Source organism: Microcebus murinus, chromosome 10 (assembly GCF_040939455.1).
Source record: "Microcebus murinus isolate Inina chromosome 10, M.murinus_Inina_mat1.0, whole genome shotgun sequence".
NCBI classification, from domain to species: Eukaryota; Metazoa; Chordata; class Mammalia; order Primates; family Cheirogaleidae; genus Microcebus; species Microcebus murinus.
This window is the reverse complement of record NC_134113.1, coordinates 5,197,043-5,222,884: the sequence shown is the minus strand read 5'-3', so window position 1 is coordinate 5,222,884 and position 25,842 is coordinate 5,197,043. Positions and strand designations below refer to the sequence as shown.

Sequence of the window (25,842 nt, the reverse complement as noted above, 5' to 3'; positions counted from 1 at the left end):
GGTCTAGTCTCAGTGTTCCCGTTTCGCTTTCTAGAGGCAGCTGTGAGTGAGGCCACCTCCTCCTGGAAGCCCTCCAATTTACCAAGCAGGAGAGCTTGGCTTCCTGTTGGTTCCCGTAGTGTCTTAGCACACGCGTGGTCCTCGTTGAAATACTGGCTTCTGCGTTTCTCTCGCCTCCAGGCGCCCCCCTGGGTCAGGGGCCCTGGGGCATTGAGTTCTGCATCCCCAGGGCCTGCATATAGTAGGGGCTCACGGCGGTGTTTGTTGAATAAGGCGGAGCCAGAGAGCTTGTCCTAGAGGGGTCTGGGGACGGTGTCAAGCTCTGCGGCCTCCCAGGAGGGCAGCCTGTGGAAGGGCACCGTGCCCTCGGGCCCTGGGAATCCTTAAGGGCAACCTGGTTGTTGTGTCCCTTGTGCTGTCACCTGCCAGCGACCCGGGCCTGGCCTGTGGTTCTTTTAGGGTCCTTCGGTTTCACGGGTCCCTGGAAGCGCATCGTGGAACGGGACGCGTGGCCGGTCTGCGGCCCGTGTGTGAGGTTCGCTGTCCCGGGCTGCCGGGAGACAGAGTCTTCTCCGCGTTAGCCGCTCTCAGGAGCTAAGCACCTGTCCTCCAAACGGCATTAACCTGTGCAAACAGCGATGGCGGTTTGCTGCTGATCTTGTGCAAACATCAGTAATCCACACAAGCACCTCTCGCTTGCAATTAGAGCAGGACAGAAAGTGGCAGAGCGCGACTTGCGTTGTCACCAGTGGGCCTGGCACCCGTGCCTGCCATCCTCTGCGCCGTGTCCAGCCGTGTCCGAGCGGCCGCTGACGACTCTTTGTGTTCTTGTTTGCAGGATGATGATGGGACGGTTCGGTGAGTAGCTCAGGGGCCGGTGGGTGGGGGTGGGGTGGGGTGGGGGGCAAGGCGTGTTGGGGCTGCCCCGGGAGCTCTGGTGCTGGCGTGTGTGGGCGAGTGGGCGTCTGGGGGGACATGCTGCCCCCAGCAGCGCTGGGATCCTGTGGAGTGTGGGTTTGTTTCTCAGAGCCACAGGGCTGGGTGGCGCTAGGAAGAGCAGGCAGGAGGCTGGGTGGGCAGCGGAGGAGCGGGGTGTGCCTGGGGTGTGGCACCTGCTCGTGCTGTTGGGGACAGGGGCGGGAGGGAGGTGGGGTCAGCCTGAACATGGGGCACAACTGGTCGGGAGAGACTTTCCTTGTGGGATGGATGTCATGCATGTACTTCCTACCTGAAAATCGCCGGTTTAGCAGACTTCTTAGAGCCAGGCAGCAGCGGCCCAATCCCGGTGGGTGACCTCTGGCCTGCCCCTTCACCTCTCTACCCACCTATGAGATGGGAGAGTGGAAGGCTCCGCCTGCAGGGCAGCTGAGGGACGAGGTGAGATTGCAAACGTGAGCCCTGCCCGGCCTGGCCTGGCCCTCCTTAAGTGCGGTGTTCAGAGGCTGTTCCCAAAGAGGGTGATTATTGCCTCTCCCACCTTCCCCCCAGATAAAGCCTGGGACCCCATGTTCATCTCAGCAGGTGAAGCCCCTGGCTGTCCGCCTGGCCGGGCTCGCTGCTTTGGGAGGTGTTCGAAACAGAAAGCCCCTGAGCCCCCCAATGCCCTGTTCTCCTTCGAGCAGGGAGGGGTGAGCCGCTGTTAGAAGGAAAAGTGGAAACCAGGTAGAAGTTTCCCTGCCTGCCTCTCAAGCCTGCCAGCCCGAGCTGCGGGGTCCTCTGGGTAGGGGTGCCGCCTGCCCTGAGTGCCACCCGGTGAGGACGGGGTCGGCTTGGCGTGGGGCTCTGTGACCCCACAGAGCTGACCATATACCATCATTGTCACATACGGAGACCAGTTATGGCCCAAGTTCCGCAGGTCTTGCCTTGAGAAAATGCAGTCGTTTTGTGTCCCATAAGCTCTCTTTATAGATCTTAAGCTGTGCTGGGAAAATTCACGGGCCTTCACGATGCATTTTGTTAAGGAGCAATTCGGCCCTTTTTAATGTCTTTATTATTGAAAAACAAATGGAGGAGGAAAGAGCAGCCTCTTGTTCGCAGTTGCTGAGGAAGCAACGGCGGCAAGGATGCCAGCGCAGGGCACCCCCCTGCCACCCTGTGTCTAGGTGGGGGCCCGGGCTGGGGTGCAGGGCCCCTCTGTAACCTCCTTTCGTCCTTTCTGCACTGGGGGGAGGCTCGGATCCCCCAGGTATGAAGATGACAAGAGCGTGGGACCCCGGAGCGGTTTCGAGTGCCGTCTCTGGTTTCCCGTGCGGTTGTCACCTGTGTGTTTGGTTCAGGTCTCGCTGGGGGCTTGGGGAAATCTAAGGAGAATCAGATCAGTTCGCCTGGGGACACACGAGCCTCGAGCTGTGTGCGGCGCCCAGGCCCAGGGGAGTGGAAGCCTGGCTGGGAACGAGCTTATGAAACGCAAACAGGCCATTAGTCCGCGGCCGGTGATTAGTTCCGCCCCCGGCTCGCACCCCCGGCTCTGCCGCTTCTGCTGATGCAAGCTGCGAAGTCTCCTGGTTACGCCGACCGGCACCCTCGGGCGCAGCGGGGCCTGTGGCCAAGCCCTCACCTGGGCCGCAGCGGCAGGTCTTGTGGCTCCTGTCCGTGTCACTCGCCGCCCCCAGCCCCCTGCCCTGCCAGGACCTGGCTGAGACACCCCGATGGCTGGAGCCGTCTCTTCCCTGGCGAGCGTCCCGCAGCAGCTAGTCCTGGGCCAGGTCCGCCCGCGGCAGATCCCAGACGTTCCAGGAGCCCCCAGGGCACCAGGCGGGCCCTCCTTGGCGAAAGGCTGGGCTTTGGTGGGAGCTGTGCCCTGGGCCTCGGTTTCACCCCCAAGCACTCTGACCAGGGAGGGACAGGGCTCCGCTCTGTCCACCGCCGTCCCGCTGGGAGAGCGGGCTCCCGGCCCTGCCTGCCTCCTGGCAGCATCCCCCCGTCCTGGCCGAGGCGGGAGGAGGCTTTCCTCTCCCTGGAAACCAGTCTCAGGGGAGCTGGGGAGGTTGCAGCCTGGTCTCCATGGCAACGGGCTTGCCGGTTGCCTCTTCTCTCTGCAGGCGGCCCTGCCCCCTCGCCGGGCTGCGCTGGCCCAGAGCCCCTTCCCGAGGCGGGAGGGGCGCAAGGGAGGACACCCTTTCCTCCCCCCCTGCTGTCTCTCCTGTTCCTGCCAACCCAGCTTGTTCTAGAAACTCCAGGTCGCTCTCACCACCCCTGGTTCCGCGCCATCCACGAGCCCCTGGGTGCAGGGGCAGCCTGCTCCCGAGCTTGCTCCGGGCTTTCTTACACCTCCCTTTGTGCTTTCTGTCCCCTCTGCCCGGGATGCCCGCCTCCTCTTCTCAACCCAGCAAGCGCCACTCAAACTGGAAGGCCCTTGGTCCCCCGGCCCGTGGTCCGTGGGCTCCAGACCGAGATGCCTGCAGGGACCAGGCCGATAACACAGAAGGAAGCAGCTAGATTATAAAATGATAGACAGTGGCTGCCCCTGGGGCACCCCGAGAGCCCGTACCCCACCCCCACAGGCAGCTCACTGATGCCAGGCGGGCACGGAGGCCAGGCGGGCACTGTTCTTCAAGGGAAGCCAGATGTTCAGGACTTTGGACAAACCTTCCAATTTAAAATATGTTGACTCAAACCCAAGCTGAGCATTCTTGCGGGTTGAACCCGGGCAAACGCTGCCACGCTCTTGTTGCTCGGCCCCTCTCTGGGCTTCTCTTTTCCGGCACTTCCTGGTTGTGCCACACGGTTTACCCCTCCCTGGGGCTCCTCTCCAGCCTGGGCCCTTCCCGAGAGCAGAGGTGCTCCCTGTTTATCTCCGTGACCGTCCCTGGAGCCTAGGGAGACGTCGGAAGGGGGGCCCTTTGGGAGGGAGCTGCCGGTGGTGGGCTTGTCCCTCATCCACTGCCTCGATAGTTCCTGCACCGGTGGTGGGGGTCTAGGCTGCCAGTGCTCCCACCGGTGCTCCCACGCTCAGGGGAGGAAGCGAGTTTGCAGAGAAGGATTTGCCTACAGTCACGAGATTTCAAGTCGAGCAACTGGGATTTGAACCTGGATCTGTTTTCCTTCCCAAGGCCGAGCCCGCCACAGGGGTGCTGTGAAGGCTTGCTCAGGCCCTGTGGCCAGAGCCCCCGGCCCGCACGGCCGAGTGACGGTGCTCCAGGCCCCCGGGTGCAGGTGAGCGCGGCCTCCCCGCGTGGCACGACTCCGCCAGCCCAGCGGTGGCCCAGCTAAATATACCCCGGCTGACGTCAGGCGCTCGGCTGCTCCTGGGGTTTTTCTTATGCTGCGTTTAAAGTTGGCGTGTTGCTTTGTAAAGATGCAGCTTTTTCCCTGGCCCCTTGGCAGACCGTCTTATTGAACATAATCTGACTTAGATGACTGTAAAAATAATTCACAGCCGCCGCGTCAGCAAAGCTGGTGTGTGTCAGGGGGGGTTGCGTTCTGGTCAGTGTCGGATCATTTAGGTGAGGGAAGCTCCCCTCCCCCGCCCCTCAAACATGCACACCCGCACACATGCACACATAGACATATGTACACACACGCACACATGTACACACACACTTCTCTCCCTTCCTCTTTGTTTCTCACCCCTTCCCCCCACCCCCACCCAAGGCCACGGAAGGGGCCACCTGGGCTGGGCTGGGCGTGTGAGCTGCCTCCGGAGGTCCTGCACCTTGGGCATCAAGCACTTTCCTTTCCCGGCATGGAAGGGTCAGGAAGCTTCCTGGTGGGGTGCTGCCTGGCGTCCTCCCCTGGGGGCTCTGGTTTGCTTGGGCCCAGCGATGGCCTTCTCTTTCCTTTTCTCTCTCCTTCCCCTCCTTGACGCTCGCCAGGCCCCTGGGCCACCCCTAGACAGGTGGGAGGAGTCCTTCTACCCGACCCCACCCTGCAGGGGGGCTCCCCAGTCCCCCGGGGCTCTGTGTCGGGGTTTGGGCCCCCAACCCTGGATGGTGACACGGCCTCTCTGCCGGTTTCTGAGTACACGCTGCCCCCAGGAACCGCGAGGCCAGGAGGCCAGGGGCGCTAGGTCCCTTCCACGTGCCCTGGTGCCACGTCTCTGCCTCCATCCTGCTTGGGGTCCCGGCTGCTGCAGGCTCTGTCCCATGTGCCTCCATGTGACCCCCCCCCCATGGTAGCGGTCAGCTCAGGCTGGAACCAGGTGCCTGCCCCAGTCCACCCCAGCCCTTGCTCTCCACGGGGAGCCCTCAGGGCCTCGGATTGGAAAGGGGAAGGGGTTATTCCTTGTTCACCTGGAGGGTGCCCGCAAGGCAGTCGCAGCAGGCCTGGGCTCATCCGGAAGAAGGAAGAGGGGTGAGCGACAGGGAGAAGTGAGCTACCCATCCCTGAAGATGGGTAGCTGTGAATTATTTTTACAGTCATCTAAGTCAGATTATGTTCAATAAGACGGTCTGCCAAGGGGCCAGGGAAAAAGCTGCATCTTTATAAAGCAATACTCGAACTTTAAACGCAGCATAAGAAAAACCCCTGCGGAGGCGGACGCCCCGGGAGGACTGCTGTGGACAGATTCTGGGGCATTTGTTCTGAGCACCCGCTGCCGACCCTTCGCCCTTCTGGGAGCCAGAGACAGGGTAGGGAACAAGCGGGGCAGCAGTCCTAGCCATGAGAGGCGACGGTCCAGCAGTTGCTTACATTTGAAATGAGATGTCATTTCATATAGTGACAAGCACTATGGAAAAAGTGCACCCGGGTAGGAGGACAACAGTGGGGCCAAGTGCCCCTCGGAGGAGGTGAGGTCTGAGAACAACCCGAAGGAAGCCGGGCAGTGCAGACAGCAGGTGCAAAGGCCCTGAGGCGGCAGGTGTCTGGCAGGAGCAGGAGCAGCTGGAGGGCTGGGTGGTGGGGTGAGGTCGGGAAGGTGGCTGTGCAGGAGGATGACACGGAACGGGGGGATCCCACATAGGGGGAGAGTGTGGGTGGGGTGGGAGTAGGGGTGGGGAGAGGGGAGAAGAAAGGACCCAGTTTGCCATTGAAAGGCTTTTCGGCCTGGGGGGGGGGAGAATGGGTGTGCAGGGCTGAAGCTGCTCCCCGGCGAGGGGCGGTGGGGGCAGGAGTGCTGGGATTCGCAGACAAGATTTGCTGGTGGACGAGGAGCCTGGGAACAGGGAGGACTCAGGTGCCCGAGTCCTAGCAGGTGACCAGGGCAGATGTGCAGCTGCCACCCACGCATTGCATATGAAAGGCTAAACACGAGGGAAAAGGAGCCTGGGCAGCGTCCAGCCCGAGCTGTTATCGCGTTGTTCCAAAGCGTGCTAACTCCCTTGGCTTTGCCCGGACGTGCCGTGAGACGCAGCCTCGGCCCTGGCGGGAACCGAAGGGATTCCGGGCAGGCGTGCGTGTTGAGGCTGGACATCCTGAGGGGTCAGGAGCTGGCAGGTCCCTGGACGGCCGGGGATGGGGACAGCGCCGGGTGCCCCTATTAAGCCCTCTCCCCGTCTCTCTTTGCATGTCCTCAGAGCGGGACGCCTTCGACACGCTGTTCGACCACGCCCCGGACAAGCTCAGCGTGGTGAAGAAGGTGAGTGGCGCTGTCCTCCGGCTCCGCTCTCCGGCAGCCTGCGGTGACGGAGGCGGGGAGTGTTTGGAGTCTCTGAAACGTTTGCCACATGGATTGAGATGTAATTACAGTCAGAACCCTAACTACAGTGCGTAAAATTAGCGCCTTTTAACTCAACATCCCTGCTCCCTGGGCAGCCCCTGCCCACCCCTTTGCTGCTGTTAAGTGAATCACCAGCAGCAGTTCGTTCCGGCTCCAGGCCGTGTCTCAGTGTCACCTGTGGCGCTGGCCTCATTACCACGAAGCTGCTGCGGCACTCAGGCAGGCCCGGGGACAGGGCTGCTCTGCCCCTGGACCTGGCCTCCAGACGGAGGCCGGGCGGTACCAGCCCCGCGGCTGCTGGCCGGCGTGTGGGCGGGGAAGGCCGCCTGCACCCGGGCTCCAGAGCGGGGCTGGGTATAGCCAGCTCCCGGGGGTCCTGCCGGGAGTTCCCTGTTTCCGCCCTCGGTTGGGGAGCCGTCCGTGCTTGCGGAAGTCCCATTCGGGGCGCCCGCAGTGGGGCGGATGCGAGTTTCTACGCTGTGACGTCCGAGGCCCAGGGAATGTCGTCCTGCGTCGTCTAGGCGGCTTCCCCGGACGGGTTCTCAGCGCAGGGCTTGTGACAGCCTGTAGCGCACTCCTCTGGGTGGGGATGGGGTTCTAGGAGGCTTTTCCCAAACCGGTTTGTGATAGTGGGATCTATCTGTTAGTCTGGGGGTGGAACACACGCGTTCCCGTGGGACCCACTTGTGGAAAGCGGTTCAGGCTCGGACAGCGAGGCCGTCAGTGCGTGGACGCGTTGTGCAGAAGGCTGTCGGAGCCACGCCAGCGGTCCTTCTGGGTCGGAGCTGTTCTGGAGTCCTCGGGTCACGGGTGACATACTTGGAGCCTCAGAGTCCCCACCCTCCCTGTCACATCCGACCCCAGGGACCCTGACAGAATCAGGCCCGTGGATGAATCCAATCCAGCTCCCCCACTTACTAGCTGTGTGCCAGCCTCAGTTTCCCCATCTGTCAGGAGGGGACAGAGACAGTCCCTGCCTCTTAGGGGCGCTGTGGGGGGGATGACCTGGGGTCCAGCCTGTGCCAGGGCTCTGTGTGCGGGGCAGGGTCACCAACAGTGCTGCACGTGATGCAGCCTTCATCTTTCCGTAGACAACGATGATGTCGATTCACTTTTTGGAGAGACACGTCTTGGGGACCGGGGCCACCGGCGGGGAACAAGACAAAACCCTTTTATCTGCCTGGTGGCTTCTCCCTCCAGCCTGCCCCTCCATAGCCCCCGGCCACCTCTGCAGCCCTCTGCCCAGACCGCCCACTCCTAGCGCCCTCCCCTCCCCACGGAGGGTTCTAGATGTGCCTGGCCGCCCACTCGGCCCACGCCCAGCTCCCCGGCCCACGCTTGGGGCCAGCTCAGATGTTCCCTCCCTCCGTGCCGAGCGGGAGGAGACCTCCTGGGCTTCCCGCAGTGCCGCGTGTCCACGGAGAGTCCCGCTGCGGGCCCTCTAGGGAGGGGCTCGCTGTCTCACAGTCTGCGTCCCCAGCGCCAAGCAGCGTGCCTGGCCCGGGGGAGAGCATACACTTGGGTAGAATGAGTAAGAAACCTTGGGGGGGGGGCGGTACCGAGTTGCCATTGAAGTCGGGCTGGATTGCCAACACGTTGCAGGCGGCAGCGAGGAGCCAGTGCCCCTCGGTACCCCGGCAGCCCGAGAGAAAGCCCCGGATGGCTGTCCCCACGTCCTGAAAACGCAGCCGTGTAGCGGGCAGCCTTTCCCGCTCAACCTTCTGGAGGTGCCGCTTGCATTCAGGGTTACACCTAAGACACGTTTGGAAATTTAATTATCTTCCCCTGACAGTTTTATCTTCCTTAAGAGCACGGATCATTCTTCTGTGATTGCCAACCGCGGCACACGCGTGCCGGGGCTGGGGCACGAAGACGCGCGCTTTCCCCTCCGGCCGGGTCGACGCGGGCGCGATGCCGCCCGCGCTGAGGCTGCTGGGAGGTGGTTGCGTCTGCACCCCGGGCCTGTTGTTTCAGCGCAGGAAGGGGGGCTGTGGGAGCGTCCCACAACGCCGCCCGGGCCCGCGTCAGACCTGCCCCGCCCGGCGGGACCGCACGTGGCCACTCACGCCGCCCGTGTCTCGTTCTCTTGCCAGTCTCTCATCACGTTCGTGAACAAGCACCTGAACAAGCTCAACCTGGAGGTGACGGAGCTGGAGAGCCAGGTATGCGGGCCGAAGGTCCTTTGTAGTCTCGGGCAGCTGGTTGCTCCCCGGACGGGCGCGGGAGCGGGGCAGACACCCCGCCGTACGTCTCCCGTCCTGCAGCCAGAGTAGCGCTGCGCCCGGCCGCCGTCGCCCCTCAGACCCTCTGTGCTGGTGTCCGGGAGCCGCGCAACAGGGCGCCACAGGCTGAGTGTCTAAGACAGCAGAAATGTGCGTCCTCCCAGTTCCGGAGGCCGGAAGCCCAAAATCCAGGCCGCGGCCGGGCTGGCTCCTTCCCAGGCTGTGAAGGAGCGTCTGTCTCGGGCCTTCCTCCGGCTTCCGAGGTTTTTCTGACTGTCTCTCGGCTCTTGGACGCATCCCTCTGGTCTCTGCCTCCGTCCTCGTGTGGCGTCTGCTCGTGTGCACGTCTGTCTGGCCGGGTGTCCCCTCTTTGTAAGGACGCTGTCCTATTGCATTAGAGCTACCCCAATTACTTGCTCTCCGCTGATGGCACCTGTACAGACTCTGCTTCCAGGTAAGGTTGCAGTCACAGGTGCGGGGGTTAGGACTCCAGCGTGTCTCTTTTGGGAGACACAGTTCAACCCATAACATCCCCCAAGGCTCCACCCCACCCTACCACAGGGGCTTTGCATGGGCAGGTCCCGCAGGTCTGGAATGTTCTGTCCCCCCTGCTGCTGCTGTCCCTTGCAGCTCTCACACCGAGCACTGTGGCTGGGACCCAGCTCGATACAATGTCCCTCCCGTGAGCGAATACAGCATCTTTCTTTTGCAGGAAGTTTATCAAGTATACTCCTCAGCCCCCAGCCCCCACTCAAAGCTAAGGTAGCCTCATGAAAATATGTTTTTGTGAGCCACTCAGCAAGCATTAAAGACAAAATATAATTTTCTCAGGATTAGCTGGGTGCTTGAATTTGGAGTCTTTTGGGTTCTCGGTACAGACTTCTCTAATGCATAGCTGATCCTTCTTAAACCCCAGGCGATGGCATTCATTCCTTTCTCTTTCTTTAACTTTTCTCATTTGCTTTTCTAATTAAAAAAAGTAATTCAGGTTCATCGTAGAAATGTCTGAAAATGCAGATAAGCAAACCAAATAAAAATCATCTGTAATCCCATCAGCCAGAGATAACTGCGCGGAGGGTTTTATGCAGCTAATCGTGGGCGGCATGGGCCTGCATTTGAAAGCCTAACGGTCCGTTTTTAATGTGTGTGTTTATTTGCGCATTGTTTGCGAACACATTTATCATCCTTAGCAATTTACTAATGTCGCGCATTTAGCCTCCGATTATTTGCTGTCTGATACGTTACCAGTCCAGGGGCACACTGGGTGCAGGGTGGAAACTCTCCGTTCTTCTCTGCTGCAGTCCTGCCCCGGCAAACTCTCCAGAGGTAACCAGCTACCGTTAGCGGCCAGAGGAGCGTTTCTCTCGGTATTTTCTGCACATAAATGTATGTTTTTAAGGACAGTAGATCATACTGTTAGCTGTTTTGTAATGTGTTTTTGTAACTGAACATATTGTGGACATCTTTTTGCATAAGAGAAAAAGAGTGCGTGTGTGTGTGTGTGTGTGTGTGTGTGTGTGCGTGCCTGTGTGGCCGCTGTCGCTGGGAAGCGTGTCTCCATGTCGCTGGGGAGCGTGTCTCCGTGTCACTGGGAAGCGTGTCTCCGTGTCACTGGGAAGCGTGTCTCCGTGTCGCTGGGGAGCGTGTCTCCTTGTCGGAAGGCTGCACCAGACCCAGTTGACCCAGAGCGTCAGGACTGGACGTGTTCTGCTCTGGTCAGCGGCACACGTGGGTGTCCCAGCGTGTGGCTGTTTGCGCCCCATCTGTCCCCCAGCCGGAGCCTGGAAACGGCGGCATCAGAGCACAGGCTGCGTTGCCTGCCCCGACGGCCGGGACGGTGGGGTGCTGTCGGGCTGCTGGTCCTGCCGTGGGGCGTGTGCGCAGCCCCGCTTCCTCGCACTCCACCAGGGTTCCCCGCGCCCCCTGCGCTTCTCAGAGGGTCCTGGATGGGGACTCCAGACTCAAATCTGCGTTCATCTTTATTTGCTTAGCACCTTCAGTCTTTTTTCTGCCATCACGCTCCGTAGACTCTTACATGTGTTTTTAATCAGTGGTCCGCCAGAAAACACCACTTGCCGCAGAGATGCACAGAATTATGTTTCTCTTGTTGCAAAGGAATTTGGGTGTTTTTATAAATACTGTACATTAGTGGCACTTATAAAGGGTGTATATCATTAAGTACATGAGGCCCGGGGCGTCAGAGAGGCCCAGGTGCAATTGCTGTCAGCGTGTGTGCTGTGCGTGGTGGTGCTTGTGCACATGCGTGTGTGTTTTCCCTCCTATAGATGATTTCCCCTGTGGACAGCTCCCAGCTCCGCGGCACTGGGCGGGTTCCTCAGCCTCGCCCTCCCGCCGCGCTCCCTCGCTGTGCCGCCCTCCCCGCGTGGCCGTCCCCGCCACGTCCCGCTGTACCAGGCGGGTGAGAAGACGCCAGGACCAGACGCAAGACCCCGGCCGTCACGGCCTGTGGGTGCAGCAGCTCGGCCCCCCAACCTCCCCGGGCGGTGGCGGGGGTCGCTGTCCTCACTCAGGCGGCAACTCCTGGCTACCGGGGAGCGAGTCCCTGGAGACGGGACCGCTGGTCTCTTTGGGCGCCGGCCCGCGCCCCTCTGGGGGAAGCCACTGCGCTCGACCAGAGCGGGGCCGGTGTTAAGTTTCGGTGCAGAGACGCACGTTTTGTAAAAACCCTAATCGTGTCCTTAGAGGAGGAGGTGGCTTCTCCGAGGTGGGGGAGCCGGAGGCGTGTGGCAGGCAGGCCAGGCGTCACTCCTGCACCCGCTGCCAGCCTGTGGGGTCCGGGGCCCGGCGGCCCACTCGCGGCTGCCTTACCGTTTAGGGTTTCTAGCCACTGTCCCCTCCTAGGGGACACAGCTTGGAGCATGGGATGTTTGTGATTTTGACTTTGTGTCTAAAGATGCAGTCAGGGGACGTTTGAGGAGCTGCTGTTAATTTTAATAAGGCGCCTCCCGCCTGCAAGTTCTCGTTCTGCCCACTGCGCGTTGCCAGTCCCGGGAAAACCCGCTGCCCTGTCCACTTGTCCTGCCTGGGAATCTTCTAGACCACTGCTGACCGGTCGAACTGTCTGTCGTGAGGGACGTGTCCGCTAGCTGCGCCGTCCCGTACGGCAGCCACGGGCCGCATGTGGCTACCGAGCACTTGAAAACGTGGCTTGAGTGACTGAGGAGCTGAATTTTGCATTTCAGTTTTATAGAAAACTCTAACAGTTGCGGAGAGCGGCCGTGCAGCAGAGTGAGTGTGCTTAGCATGACGGAACCGTGCACTTAAAAGTGGTAAAGGTGCCGAATGTCATGTTGTGTATATTGTACCTCGATTAATTAATGGATTAAAAATAAAGAGCAAACTCAACATACGCCAGACAGGAAAAGACAGGCACCGCAGGACTCCAGCAACGTGGGGTCCCAGGGGAGTCAAGCGCACAGACAGGACATGGGACGGGGTGCAGGGCTGGGTGGGGGGGTCAGTGTCACCGCGTGCAGTTTCCAGGTGGGAGGACGAGACGTTCGGGACGTGGGCGGTGCCAATGGCAGTGCAGAAGTGCGGACGTGCTCGGGGCCACCGAACGGCGCGCTTAACAGTGGTCTAGGTGGTAAATTTCATGTCGTGTGTATTAAAAATCACAATCAATAAATCAGCAGCATTCAAACAAAAGCATTTTAATTTAAATAGCAGCGTGTGCCTGCAGCCACCCGATGGAGCAGCGGTTCTAGCCCTGCAGCCTCCGCTGGAGGCAAGGTGCCGCCCACCCGTCCCGGCTGCTCCCTGCGGGTCATGAGCCAGTCACCCCCGCAGCTGCCACCGAGCGCTCGCTGTGTGCCGGGTCCCCGAGACGGCCCTGAGCCACGGGAGCCGGCGCCATCCCCAGGGACAGTGGCTGGGGCCGGTCGCAGGTCCGTGGTCCCGACCAGGCAGCCGAGCTCAGCCCCAAGCACTCGCCCCCACGGGGGCCTTCCCAGCACCTGTGCGTCAGGCCACCCCCCTCTCGTTGTGTTGTGTGGGTGGCGCCAAGTCCCCTTCACCCCAGGCGCTTCCCGGACTCTAGGTTCTCCCGCCTGTGGCGGAGGGAGCGATGGATCGTTTCACTGTAACACATTCCCCCTGCCTGGGTTTGTGCAGAGTGCTCACCAGCCCCGACACTCCCAGAAACGTCACCCCGCGTCTCTCCGCAGTTTGCAGATGGCGTGTACCTGGTCTTGCTCGTGGGCCTTCTTGAAGACTACTTCGTTCCTCTGCACAACTTCTACCTGACCCCGGAGAGCTTCGATCAGAAGGTACGCGCGTGGCCTCTGTCCTTCGTAGTGGCTCCAGAAATGCTCGTTGAAACCCGGAGCAGGGGGTAATTCCGACGGCTCCTTCTGCAGCCCAGCTGCAGTCTTCAAAGAGTAAAATTTGCACGAGTGACGTTGCAGTTGGATGTCTCTCTCGGCAGGAGAAATAAGACGCCCGTCGGCAGCACACTGCACACCCCGGTTTTGTTGGGTGCATTCCCTTTGGGGTCTTTCCACGTTCCCTTTGGGGTCTTTCCACGTTCCCTTTGGGGACCGTGTCAGATGTCACGGAGCCGCACACCCTCCCCTGTCCCGCTGCAGACGTCAGCCCTGTCTTTCCCCGACGTTGCACAGGTTTCCTGGACGCCATTTCCGCGGTGGCCCAAGGTCCCCGGGAGCAGTTCTGTTGACGGTGTCTCCCTGCTCCCCTCTCTTGGGCAGTGAATTTGTGTCTGTTTTTCCCCTTCTCAAACAATAGGGCATCTTCTCGATTCTGTGTGTATATGTATATCCTCCCCCCCTCCCCCTTTTTTTTTTTCCATTCCTGTGTGTGGTTTTCTTAGGAGAGTTTCTCAGGTGGGAGTGGGTGAGTCAGTCCTGCAGGCCTGGGCCGGCCCCACCCTCAGTGCCGCCATCTTTGCCGCCTGCCCGGGGCCTCCCGCAGTGAAGTCTGTCGCACGGCGGTGTTTAGTTCATCGCGTTAGAAACTTGGCTGTGCGCGGGCTGGGTTGCTCTGGACTCGCAGGCATCTGTCATTTTATTTCCCCAAAGTGCTAGACCCGTGAGTCAGGGAGGCAGACAGCGCAAGCCGGTGGCGGCAGCCAGAGAAGCGGCGGAAAATGGGGCCCGTGTTCATCAATCTGCCCGCTTCTGGCACCTGGCAGTCTGTGTGCTTGTAGCCAAGCGCGGCTCCTGTCTGGCCTGCTGAGAGAGAGTCAGAACAGATTAGAGAGGTCTCGGCATGATGGGCCCGTGCTGAGTGGAGAGAGCGCACGCGTGTGCACCGAGGGAGCGCGCGGATCCGCGCAGAGCTGGGCGTGAAGTGTGGGCGTCTGTGCTGCTGTTCTGGAACGAGAAGACAGACAGTTTGACGGAGGAGCTCAGCATTTCCAGGCCCACACGCGGCTGACTGCAGAACCCTTGTTTTGGAGATATCCTCCCTTGGCTCAAACCGATAAGAAAACAGGGGCAAGAGCAGTGGATTCAGCCGGGAGATCCAGAGCTGGTCGGCGTCTTCCCTTTGAAACGGGGATCAAAGTCCTCGCCAGCTGCTGCCCAGCCTGGAAGGCCGAAAAGGCCTGAGTCATCCGCCTCCACCTCTGGGCGGGCAGGGCCGGGAAGGCTATTTTAGGGCACAGCGCGCAGCGGCCCTTGGCCCTTGGCCCTGGTGCAGGGGGCCTTGGGTCCACGGGGCCCGCGGGCGGCGGGCGCTCTCTCCTCTGGAGGCTCCGTGGACGCCGCTGGTCCCCCCCCCCCCGTGACCCCCTCCCCCCGTAGGGCTTATGTGAGCACCCACGCAGTTTATAATCTGCCTCCTGGCCCTCTCGCCCCCAGGCAGGTGGGTGGTCCCCGCAGCAGAGGACTGACCCACTTCAACCGCGCCCAGCGCCTGTGCGCCCGGCACTGCCGTAGATGGGCGGCGCGGGCCCTGTTTAGTGACATCTCCTGTGGGCGGAGGCCCCACATGTCCCCAGGGAGGGACCGAGGTTCACTGGGCAAAGCCCGAGGTGCATCAGGAGCTGCCGTCCCCAGGCAAGGCGGTGACTTGTTTTTAAACAGTTGCATGGGACTTTGTTTGTTTGTTTGTTGTTTGTTTGTTTTGAGACCGGGCAGCTGAGACCCGTAGTTTCTTGCTGACGAGTGACTGGCACCTGGGCGGGATCTCAGATGTGTGGGCAGGAACGCGGCGTTCTGTTCCAAAGCCGCTGTCTGAGCATCGCTCTGTGTTGGCCGCTGTGCCGAGCGCCTTGCCCCCCGATTGCCGCTCTGCGAGCTCTGCAGACTCAGCTCTGCGCAGAGGGCACCCCTGGAAGAAGATGCTAGAAGGGGCTTGGCGGTTTCAGGTGCTTTCTCCTCTGTCCCCTCAGCCGACTCCCTCCACGAGGAATCTCAGAAACGCTGAGAGACCAGCCCAAGGCCACACAGCCAACAAAGGCAGGGCAGGGAGAGCCGACTCCTGTTCCGGAACCTTCTGTTCTTTTCCCACCTGGCCAGGTCTTCTAACAGCCTGGAACTGCAGAGAGCAAGGATCTCGGGGTGTCCTACCTGTGTGGCTGGCGCAGAGTGGGGACGCACGTGCGTGGCCTGGTCCCCACCAGCCTCGGGGCCTCCCTCTGCGGTCACGGCGGGGAGGGTGGGCTCGGCCTCGCCAGGAGCCGGCTGCCGCCGTCGTCTGCGCAGGGGCCGGGGCGCAGGGAGCGTCTCTGCCGGGCGTGACGGGTTGTCGGGGTGGAGGCACGGCCCTGAGAGGTGACAAGCGCAGGACGGTGGTCATTTCCTTGCTGGAAATTCCTCGGACTGAGAAGAAAGCAGAAGGGAAATCTCGCTTCCAAAGCAGTTACTGTCCAGCCGAGCAGCTGCAGAGGACAGGGGCTTGGACGGGCTCCCCCGAACCGTTCTCTCCGCGGGCAGGGGCTCGGGCAGGGCCACACCTGCCGTGTGTGGGCGGGGGCTCGGGCAGGGCCACACCTGCCGTCCTCGGGCGGGGGCTCGGGCAGGGCCACACCTGCCGTCTGCGGGCAGCGGGCGGTGGGCGGCCGGGGGGGCAGCGGCTGGACCGCAGTGTGGACTCCTTCCTCGGCAGGTCCACAACGTGTCCTTCGCCTTCGACCTGATGCTGGATGGAGGCCTCAAGAAGCCCAAGGCTCGCCCCGAAGGTAACGCCCCCAGGGAGGGACGCAGACCAGGTCTCAGCGGTGATGGGAAGGCCAGACGTGTGGCCTCCCGGATGGACCCCGAGTGTCTGGCTTGTAGCCAGGCTCTGCCCACCCCAGCTCTTTGCCTGTGGGCACCCCGTTTTGCCATGGCCCCCTCCCCAGCCCCGCTTTTCCTCCTGAGCCCCCCCCCAGTGGTGTATGAGTTGGGGGAGGCTGTGAGGTTTCCCGTACCCCCTGCCAGCACCCGCTCAGCAGTGGGGTCTGCAGAGTCTCAGACTTCCGGAGAATTCTATCCACCCGATGTAGCCACCACCTCCTGCCTATCCACGCAGCGGCCCTGGCTGCCCTCCTGCCCATCTGTCCCCCTCTCGGGTTTCACGTGCAATTCCGTGCCCTCCTTCCGCATACGTGTGTAGCTGTTTATTCACTGTTGTCCCCCAGAGTGGAAGCCCCGGGAAGGCAGGGCTCGTGCCCCGCGTGCCTGGTGCTGAGAGCAGTGCCTGCCGGGCAGTGTCGTGCAGGGAGGGCGGGAGGGCAGATGCCGCCTGGGCAGCCCGGCCTGGCCCACGAGGACGCCTCGCTGCTGCTGCTGCTGCTGCCTTTTGGGTGCTGGGAGATGGGTGTGGGGGTGGTCGAGAGCCAGAGGGTCCCGCGCTGCCAACCCGGCTGTGTGTCCTGGGGCAGGTTGCTTTGCCTTCCTGTGCCTGGCTCTCCTTGTCTTCGAGGGGGAGTGACGATGGTACCTGCCTCTGCCTGCCTCGTGGGGTCGCTGGGGGCTCAGCGCTTACTCCTGTGGGCACCAGCAGAGGGTCCTGCCCGCAGACCGCGCCAGGTCCCTGCTGGCGGCTGAGGTTGTTAGCTCAGGTTAGCGTTTGCCTGGGCTGCAGCCTCAGGGAGGGGACGTCCTTGCTCACGGCCACCGTGGCTCCCACCCTTGGCCGGTGCTGTCTGTCGGTTTCCTCCAGCCCAGAGTCCTGGTCCCTGCGCAGTGAGGGTGGGGGGTTGGGGGCTAGAGATGGGCCCCCTGGGCCCCCGAGCTGCCGAGGGAGGCATGGGCCTCTGTCCCCTTGTCAGGACTGAGGCAGGGGCCTGTCCAGGGACCGGGACCTCTTCTGCCAGGCCAGTGTCAAGGAGGGGATTTGCCCTTGGCTGGGTTTGTGTTTATGCTCATCTGCCCACGGGACGCTGCCGCGTGGCCCGTCAGGAAAAGCGCCGTGGGAGCTGGAACCTGCGGAGGCGGCGGGGCCGGCCGAGCTCCGCAGCATGCAGGGCAGGTCCCTCCGGTGTCCCGGCCCGCGGCCGGCCCAGGCAGGCGGCCAGGCTGCTGTGCCGCGCTCATTAGCGCCTTCGCTGGGCCAGCCCTGGGCCGGCGCCAAGCGGCAGAGACTCTCAGCTGGTCCCTCTAGGCCTCAGACTCTGGGGTGACGCAGCGATGACAGCTCTTTCCCTTCTCCGCTCACAGCCAGCTAGGGAGTGAGGACGGGGTGACAGAGATGACAGGGATGTGGAGAATGGGCGCTGAGCCCCCGGCCTCCCCGACACCCCCCAGTCAGGCAGACCCAGCGGGATCCTCGTGCGGGGGGAGCCGCACGGAGCCGTTCCTGGTGCCCCAGACCCCCTGCCTGGGGGGTCACCCCTTGGACCCCCTAGTGGAGGCCCCGGCTCCCCCAGGACGGCCCCTTTGCTGGGAGAGGGCCTTGTGCTCGTCTCAGTGAAGTTGCCGCGGGGGCTGGACAGTGGGGCAGGCGTTTGGGGGCACAGAGGGACGCCTGGCCCACCGGAGGGGGGGGCGAAGCTCCTGGGGTCACAGGACAGGATTCCTGTCCTTGGGGGCAGGGGGCAAGGGTGGCTGCGGTTGGTGGGGGCCAAGTGGGCCTCGGGAGTGTGGTGTTTTGTCTCCCCAGCGAGGCTCTGGAAGCCTCGAAGTTCTCTGGGTTCAAACCTGGGGGCTGCTGAGCAGGGGCCTTGGTGGCTGGGCTGCCACTCGGCTCTCCCTGCAAACCCACTGCATGCCCTCCCTCTCCCGCCGCCCTGTCCTCCCTCTCCCGCCACCCTGCCCTCCCTCTCCGCCGCCTGCCCTGGGGCGCAGCTCCCGGCGGCCCTTACAGGAGCGTGATTTCTCGGCCCGCCAGCGCTCCCTCTGTTTCCTTCTGCAGATGTGGTGAACCTGGACCTCAAATCCACCCTGCGGGTTCTTTACAACCTGTTCACCAAGTACAAGAACGTCGAGTGACGGAGCAGCCGGCGGCGGGCGCGGCTTCCCAGCGAGAAAGGCGGAGCCTGCCCGCCCGCGCCCTCCGGGGAGATGCCCAGCTCCCGGTGCCAGCTGTGTGATCCCCGCCCCCATCTTTTCATGGTTAATGTTCTCCCCCCCCACCCCCCCCCCGTTGTTCTGACACCCCTTCCCGCGTGACTCGCGGTGGCAGGGGCCTTCGAAATTCGGGGTGAGCGCCGGGGCTCGTCCTGGAGGCCGCGCCTCACCTCCTTCCACGGAGGCCGAGTCAGGTGCCACCTGTCTGACCCAAAGACGAAAAGGAGAAAAGCCCAAGTCCCAGCGCCCAGCCTACCGAGCGCCGCCCGCTTCCATCCCGTGGCGCGGCGAGCCGTCAGAAACGCACCGCAGCTCCGCACGGACGCCGGCGCCCCCGGGCGTGGGCCGCGCCGTTCTCCGAGTCCCGGGCGAGGCCTTGCCAATGGAGTTTTGCGGTTTTGGAAACTTGAAAGCCCCAGAAGCTTTAGGTGTGATGCGAGTGTCCGTCCCGCCGGCCTGTTCCTCCTTGGCCACTCGGTGCGGGTTCGGTTTGGCTTCCGCACGAAGAGCAAGGCCCAGGACAACCCAAGCGCCGCGGTCCGCGGGAGCGGCGGCTGGCTGAGGGGACCGGGTGGGGCTGGCTGTGCGTGTGCGGCCGAGGCAGCCCGTGCCAGGACTCCCCGTCTCCGAGGCCCTGTCTGGGAGTGGATGCATTTTTAGAAACCTTAAAAAGAAAAGAGAGGGGGCTGTGTTCGTGTGCCAGGGCTGCCGTGACAAAGCGCCGCGGAGTGGGGGCTCGGGCGACAGAAGTTTGTTTCTCACGGTCCTGGAGGCTGGAAGTCCGAGATCCAGGAAGCCCGAGAGCCAGGTGTCGGCAGGGCGGGTTCCATCGGGGGCCTGTCTCCCGGGCTTGCGGTCGGCCGCCTTCTCCCCGGTCATCCCTCTGCCTGTGTCCGTGTCAGGATCTCCTCTTCTTACGGGGACACGGTCCTGCTGGATTAGGGTCCCCACGAGTGACCTCATTTAAGCGCAGTTAACCTCTGTAAGGCCCTGGCTCCGAACACAGCCACACTCTGAGGGCCTGGGGCCAGGACTTCAGCACGTGAATTGGGGGTGGGGAGGACGGTGGAGCCCCCGAGATAGGAAACCTACAGAAGGAAACGCCGGTCTCCTTTGAGGGCGATTTGTGGGCGGCTCACCCCTCGCCTCCCCGGGCTCTGGGGAAATGGGCATCCCATCGGCCGCGTGTTCTGGGCTGGCTCCCCCTGGGTCTCAGTGGGTTCTGCACCGTGGCACCCCCCAACCCCCCACAGCCCAGCTCCACCCCCACCCGGGGGCACGCCCGCTTCTGCAGAGGGGCCCCTTCCCGGAGTTCTCGGCATCCTCCGCAGTGAGAAGGGCCTTTCTGATCTCCAAGGTTCACCTTCCTGCTGTAGGTCGGAGCTTCTGAGGACGTTGCTGATATTAAATGCAATGCCAACTCCAAAGCATTCTCCCCCAGCTCCGCGTTGCAGGCTGGGGACGGGTTCCGGGTAGTTCCAGATAGTTCTGGTGGAGGTGGTTTCCCAGCGGGGGAAAGGAATAATTAAAACAGCATCACGGCTTCTCCTGAGGGATGCAGTGACATTAAAGAGCCACGCTGGCAAACTAGCCGGGGCTGGAACGTTCTGTGCCGTCTTCGCTGCGTGCACAGAGTCACGGCAACCTGGAGCCGGTGGGGTGGGCCCGCCCGCCTGTTCCGCAGGTGGGCTCGGCGAGGGCCCGAGTCTCCCCGGGGGATCGGGATTTGGAACAAGCGCAGGCACAGATTTTCAGCCCAAACGGGCAGTTCCGGCCCATTTCGTGCCATTGAAGCAGAGGAGAAGATTGCTCTGGGAGGGGCTTTGCCTTCCCGGGGTGGTCCTGGCAGCTCCCATCTGGCAAGCTCAAGTCCAGCCTCTTGCCAGCTTCACGCTGTGCTGTGTTTCGGGCAGAACAATGAGAAGAAGGTCTGGGGCGCTCTGCACGGGCACTCTGCTTCCCAACAGGGACTGGTCACGCGTGATTCCAACAAGGATGTCATCTCTGTTTGGGGACGGAGGGGCTCTCGCTCTGTCTGTGGCCCAGACTGGAGTGCAGCAGTGCCATCACAGCTCGATGCACCCTCCAACTCCTGGGCCCCAGCGGTCCTTCCGCCTCAGCCTCCCCGGTAGCTGGGGCTACGGGTGCCCGGTTTGGACGTGATTTTTTTGTCCACGTTCCTTTCCAGTTGGTTCAGAGGTGTGAGTGAGCCTCTGGGGCCTGACACGTCTCATTCTTCTCCCTCCGCGACGGGCTCAAGTCCCAACCCGATGCATCAGGGCCAGTTCCGAGGCAGGATTTGGGATTAGCTCCGTCTGGGGTCGGCTCTGCTGTGTTCTCCCATAACCAGTCCTCGGTTCCCACCCGCTCGGGGGGGGGGGGGGGGGTGGTTGGAGGGACGTGAGACTCGGGGTGAGGTGCTCCCTGCCCACAGCCCAGGTTCTCAGTTAGGGGAGTCTGGCCCCTGCCTCCCCGTCTGACCACGTTCTCAGTGAGCTGCTCTTCTCCGAAGAGGGGCCCTGGTCCCTGGGAACTAAGGGAAGCCAGAGCACCGGGTGCATCCACGAGGGCCCAGCCCGACAGCCGTGGCACAAGCAGGTCTCAGGTCCACAAGGCCTCAGTGGATGGCCGGGCGGGAGCCACAGAGCATCTGCCACTTGTCCTGCTGTGTGACGTGTCCCTAGACCCCCCCCCCCGCTGGTTTTGGGGAGCCCGCTTGCAGCTGGGGTTCCCCTTTGACAGCCACGCAGTGTTTTGGGGGCGCCGAGCCCAGAGCCCCGCGGTGCCCGTGTCCTGACTGGGTGTCACAAAGAGCGATTTCATTCTAAAGCAGCCAAACCCTCCCCCCTCACATTTTGGGTGCCGACATTTTACCGCCTCTGTAATTGTCTTAAGCAATGTTTACTTTGGAATTCTGGATGCTCAATAAAAGCCACTAAAGTCCCGGCCATGCCACCGGCCGGGCCTGCCCGGGAGTGCAGGGAGCCGGCGCTGCTGCGGGTGAGCGTGCCACCTGCGCCAGCCGGGCGCGGCCTAGGCAGGAGGTGCGGTTGGGCAATGCTGCGTGCTGTCGCAATGGGCGGTTATTCCTGACAATAAAGAACTCGTGAGCACGGGGCTGCCCTCTGTCTTCGTTTGGCTGCTACTTTTGTCTCTCGTGGTCGTTGGCGGTGCCAGCCCAGGGCTAGGTGCGGGGGCCGTGGGGGTCCACGCGGCCGGGGCTGCCTGTGAGCTTCCCGTCGCGTGGGGGAGGGGCTGGGGCTGGGGGTGTCCAGGCGGGACCACGGGGAAAGGAGGGCGGCAGAGCCACCGCTACAGATGAGTCACAAGGAACGGATCAGGGCGAGTCTTGCTAGGGGCACAGTCCAGAAAAAGTGTCCCTGCCGGGCCGTGGCCTCCTCCTTGCTCTTTGGAGGGGACTCAGGGTCGAGACGCCCTGCATGTGGACTAGCGAGGCCACTCTCGACTGTGGGGTGGGGGCCCTGTGTGACCAGCGTGGGGCCCAACCTTTTGTGCTCCATGCCGGCCCTGCCGTAAACCCTCCGGGGCGGAAGTCGTGGGATGCTTCGGTGGGTGGAACTTTAGTTTCAAAATGGTCTTACGACTGGGACCGTGGCAGGACGGCCAGCCCGGAGAGCAAGGCAGCACTGTCCGTTCCTCAACAGACTAGAAATCATAAACGGACTGGAAAGAGCCGGAACCTTCCAGCTCAGGGATCTGAGGGACGAATTCCACCCACCCTCCTTTGAGTCAGCCGTCCTCACCCGGGGCTGACTCTGGCCCTCGGGTCTTCGGCGCTGTGTGCAGACGACTGGGGTTGTCACAGCTCGGGGGGGGGGGGCAGGTGCTCCTGGCTCGTGGCACTCGGGGGCCCGGGCTGCCGGACAACATCCTCCCAAGCACGGGGCAGCCCCTCCCTGCAGCAAAGAGTCACCTGGCCCCACATGTCCACTGATCCTGCTGTGGACTGCCAGGTCCGAGAGCCAGCCTGTCTCGACCTGTGCTTTGATTGGCTGGGACTCCCCTGTCACTGGATGAGGACGAGACCGTTGTCCCCTGAGGTGCCCGTTCTCTGAGGCCAGCGGTGGAGCGTGAGCTCCCAGGGATCTTCTCGCCGGTCCCGTTCAGTGGCCAGTCCTTCATCGAGGGTCTGGTTCGCCCAAGCCTGGGGTACGCAGAGGACCTGGAGGACATGCGGAAGCCACCATGAGAGAAGGAGCAGGGACCGAGTGCTTCAGGTGGGCAGGTGGGGGCTGGGCCAGGTGTGCCCCAGTCCTTCCTCTTTTATGAAAGTTGTGTGGGTCCCAAGGTGGGCTCCCTGGCGTGAGCAGCCAGCCCTCTGGAAAGCCCCAGTCCAGCTCCCCAGGTGTCTCTGACGGGGGGAGGGGCTCTCTGCTTGGGCCGGGGTCCCCTCCTTTCCCTGTGTCCAGTCTCTGGGGAACGGTGACATTCAGGGCCATGTGCCATGGATCTGGCAGAACTGGCCGTCTCAACCCTTCCCCAGGCAGGAGCCACCGGTGACTGCAGGGACGGGAACTTACCGCTCCCGCAGCGAGGACGTGATTGAGAAGGTTGGGTTTAGCCAGGTTTACTGTGAGTGGAGACCCACTCTTCGGGCCTTTAATCAGGTTCGATAAACCATGCTCATCATTACTGCAAGGGTTAGACTTTACTGGGAGTGAAGTCCCAGGGTATGGGGATTCTCAGGAGCCCAACACAATAGGAACCTCGGACGTTCATGTAGTAAGTGTCTTCTTGGGGCCTGGCGTGTGACCCACTGGGGAGGTATCGGGTACGGGGACCTGGAGTCGGGGGGAGGGGGCGGGGTGGGCAGAGCAGCGGGGCAAACAGGAAGTGCAGACAGGGCAGGTCTGGGCAGAAGGTAGAACGGGCCGGCAGGGCGCGCAATGGAGGTGGACGGGAAGGCTCCTGAGGCCGAGGGGCTGGAGCCAAGACCTCATACCCTTCTGTTCCCCAGCCCTCTAGGACTGGGGTGGGCCATGGGGCTAGTTCTGTCAGCCGGGACGTGGTCCCCCGAGGCTCTGCACCTGCCATGTCGCCTTTAGGCACGTCACGTTCAAGCACGCGCCCCTCTATGCACACCCGGCGTTCTTTTCAAAACGTCTACCCGGGTTTTGGTGTCCTGGGTATATTAGCTCCAGATTCCCCCCTCCCCCAAATTAATTCCTACAGAGTATTGGCAAGGCGAGCCCGAAACACTGCGCCGCACAGCAAGGGAGTGCAGTCGTCCGTGATGTCTGGGGGCTTGGATCCAGGAGCCCCTGGGTACCGAAACCAGGATGCTCGAGGCCCTGACAGCACGTGCAGCAGTATTAGCCTGTGACCTGCACGCACCCTCCGCGTGTTAGAGCATCTCTAGACCGCTCAGACTATCCGGCAACGTGAGTGCTGTGTGGATAGTCGTCACAGTGTATCGTTTGGAGGATGATGGTAAGAAAAATAACTGGTACTTGTTCGGTACAGGTGCAATTTTCTTTCAAATGTTTTCAATCCTCGGTCAGTTAAATCCACCAATGTGGAGCCTGAGGCCATGGGGGAGCCCCCGACTGTGCTCAGAGAATGAGGGGGACATAGGAGCTGAGAGTGTCCACATTTTCAATAATTTGAGCATCAAAAGGAATAGGGGAAAGTAAAACAAGGATGAAAGGAAGGACTTCATTTTTCTTTTAACACTTTGTTTTTATATAATTTCAAACTCTGAAAAGTTGCAGGAGTAGGGCAGAGTTCTGTGTTTACCCAGATACCCATAAATGTTAACACTTTTGCTTTGCCCTCCTTACTTTGTATCTTATCTCCCTCTCTGCCTCTTTTTCTCTCTCAATATAATATTTCTTTATACACACATTTATTGATTCATACGTATCTTTCCCAAATCTTTGAGAATAAGTTGCATGCATTATACCCCCTTTAAGACATTCTCTTACATAATCTCAGCACAAGTGTCATTATCAGGAAATAACATTGATACAATAGCATCATCTAGTCTATAGACCTTAATTATATTTTCCAGGTTGTCCCAGTAATGTCCTTTTATGTGGCATTATGGGGCATGAATTGAATCAGCTGTCATGTGTCTCCAGCCTCCCCTAGTTTAAAGTGGTTCTTCAGTCTTTCCTTATGTTTTCTAACAAATTCGGAGAACACAAGCCAGTTATCCTCTATAGAACGCCCGTCCGTCAGTTTGTATTGGTCTAGCATTTTCCTTGTGATTTTATTCAGGTTGAGCATTTCTGGCAGAAGTGATGTGTTCTTCTCAGCACACGATTAGCAGGAGAGATCAAAGTTTATTTCTCCTGTTTTGTGTGATGTTAATTTTGATTGCTTAGTTAAGGTAGAGCTTATCAGGTTTGTATAAAAATGCAACTCTTCTTTGTAGTCAATAAATATTTATAAGGAAGGAATATTCGCTTCCGGGGTTACCTTTCCACCAGAAATAACTAGAAACAGCTATTTCAGACGTTAGACCAGAGGCAGTCCAGGTTTGTTATTTCTAAGAAAAGGGAAGCAAGTGAGCTGAGCTCGCCCTCCCCTCCCCGCCTCCCCACCCCCGCAGTCACCGGCTGTGCTAGAAGGAGGGGCCCAGACAGAGCCAGGTGGTCTCACTGAACCAAGGGGACAAAGATCAGAGTTTGAGGAGGTCAAGTGCAAACAAACGTCAAAAATAGTCAAAGGAATCCACGATTAACTGTGCCAGAAAAATGACAACACTTTAAAGAAATGCAGCAAGATTCAGCATCCAACAACAACAAAATATAATGTCTAGCATTCAATAAAAAATTCCGACACGTACAGAGAAGCAGAAAAGTGTGACTGGCAACCAGGAGAAAGATCAGTCAGTAGAAGCAGACTGAGAAATGACAGAGAGGATGGATCCTACCGGACAGCTGACCTGGCAAACATTTGTATCATGAAAGATTGTTCTAGATTAAAGGGCTTTTATAAGACTCAACAACCAAATGCAATCACAGGTAATATGTGATCCCCGATTGAATCTTGGAGATAAAAATATAGCTATAAAAGACACTTTTTGAGGGGGGTGGGGGGCATGGGCAATATACGTAACCTTAACACTTGTACCACCATAATACGCTAAAAAAAAGAGACACTTTTTGAACACTTGGGGATATTTGAATATGGATAAAAATGTAAGAAAATATTATATCAATGCCAGTTTTCTTGGGTATCATATTGGCACTGTGTTAGGTAGGAGAAGGCCCTTGTGTTTAGTTGATACATTCTGAAGTATTTAGAGATAAAGTGATGTGATCTCTGCAATTTAGTTTTATTAATTTTTAAAAAATTTAATTGTGGTAAAATATACATAACATAAAACCTACCATCTTAACCATTTTTAAGAGTACAGTTCAGTAGTATTAGGTGCATTCGCATTTTTGTACAACCAATCTCCAGAACTCTTTTGATCTTGCAGAAGAGAAACTGTCTGTCCATTAAACAGTAACGCCCCATTCTCCCCTCCCCCAGCCCCCAGCAACCGCCAAGCTGCTTCTGTCTGTGAATTTGACTGCTC

At 60.5% G+C, this 25,842-nt stretch overlaps 1 protein-coding gene across 2 annotated transcripts in view; it reads left to right on the top strand.

Annotated features, from left to right (window-relative positions):
* Positions 1–21,420, top strand: part of PARVB (parvin beta) — a 90,455-nt gene extending 69,035 nt beyond the window's left edge. For both annotated transcript variants that reach the window (XM_012757645.3, XM_020287818.2), the window contains exons 8-13: positions 839–858; positions 6,456–6,517; positions 8,692–8,760; positions 13,008–13,109; positions 15,910–15,982; positions 18,139–21,420. In XM_012757645.3, coding sequence (XP_012613099.3) covers positions 839–858; positions 6,456–6,517; positions 8,692–8,760; positions 13,008–13,109; positions 15,910–15,982; positions 18,139–18,215 — 403 coding nt within the window. In that variant the 3' untranslated portion in view covers positions 18,216–21,420. The remainder of the gene's footprint in view (positions 1–838; positions 859–6,455; positions 6,518–8,691; positions 8,761–13,007; positions 13,110–15,909; positions 15,983–18,138) is intronic.
* Positions 21,421–25,842: the final 4,422 nt, after the last annotated feature.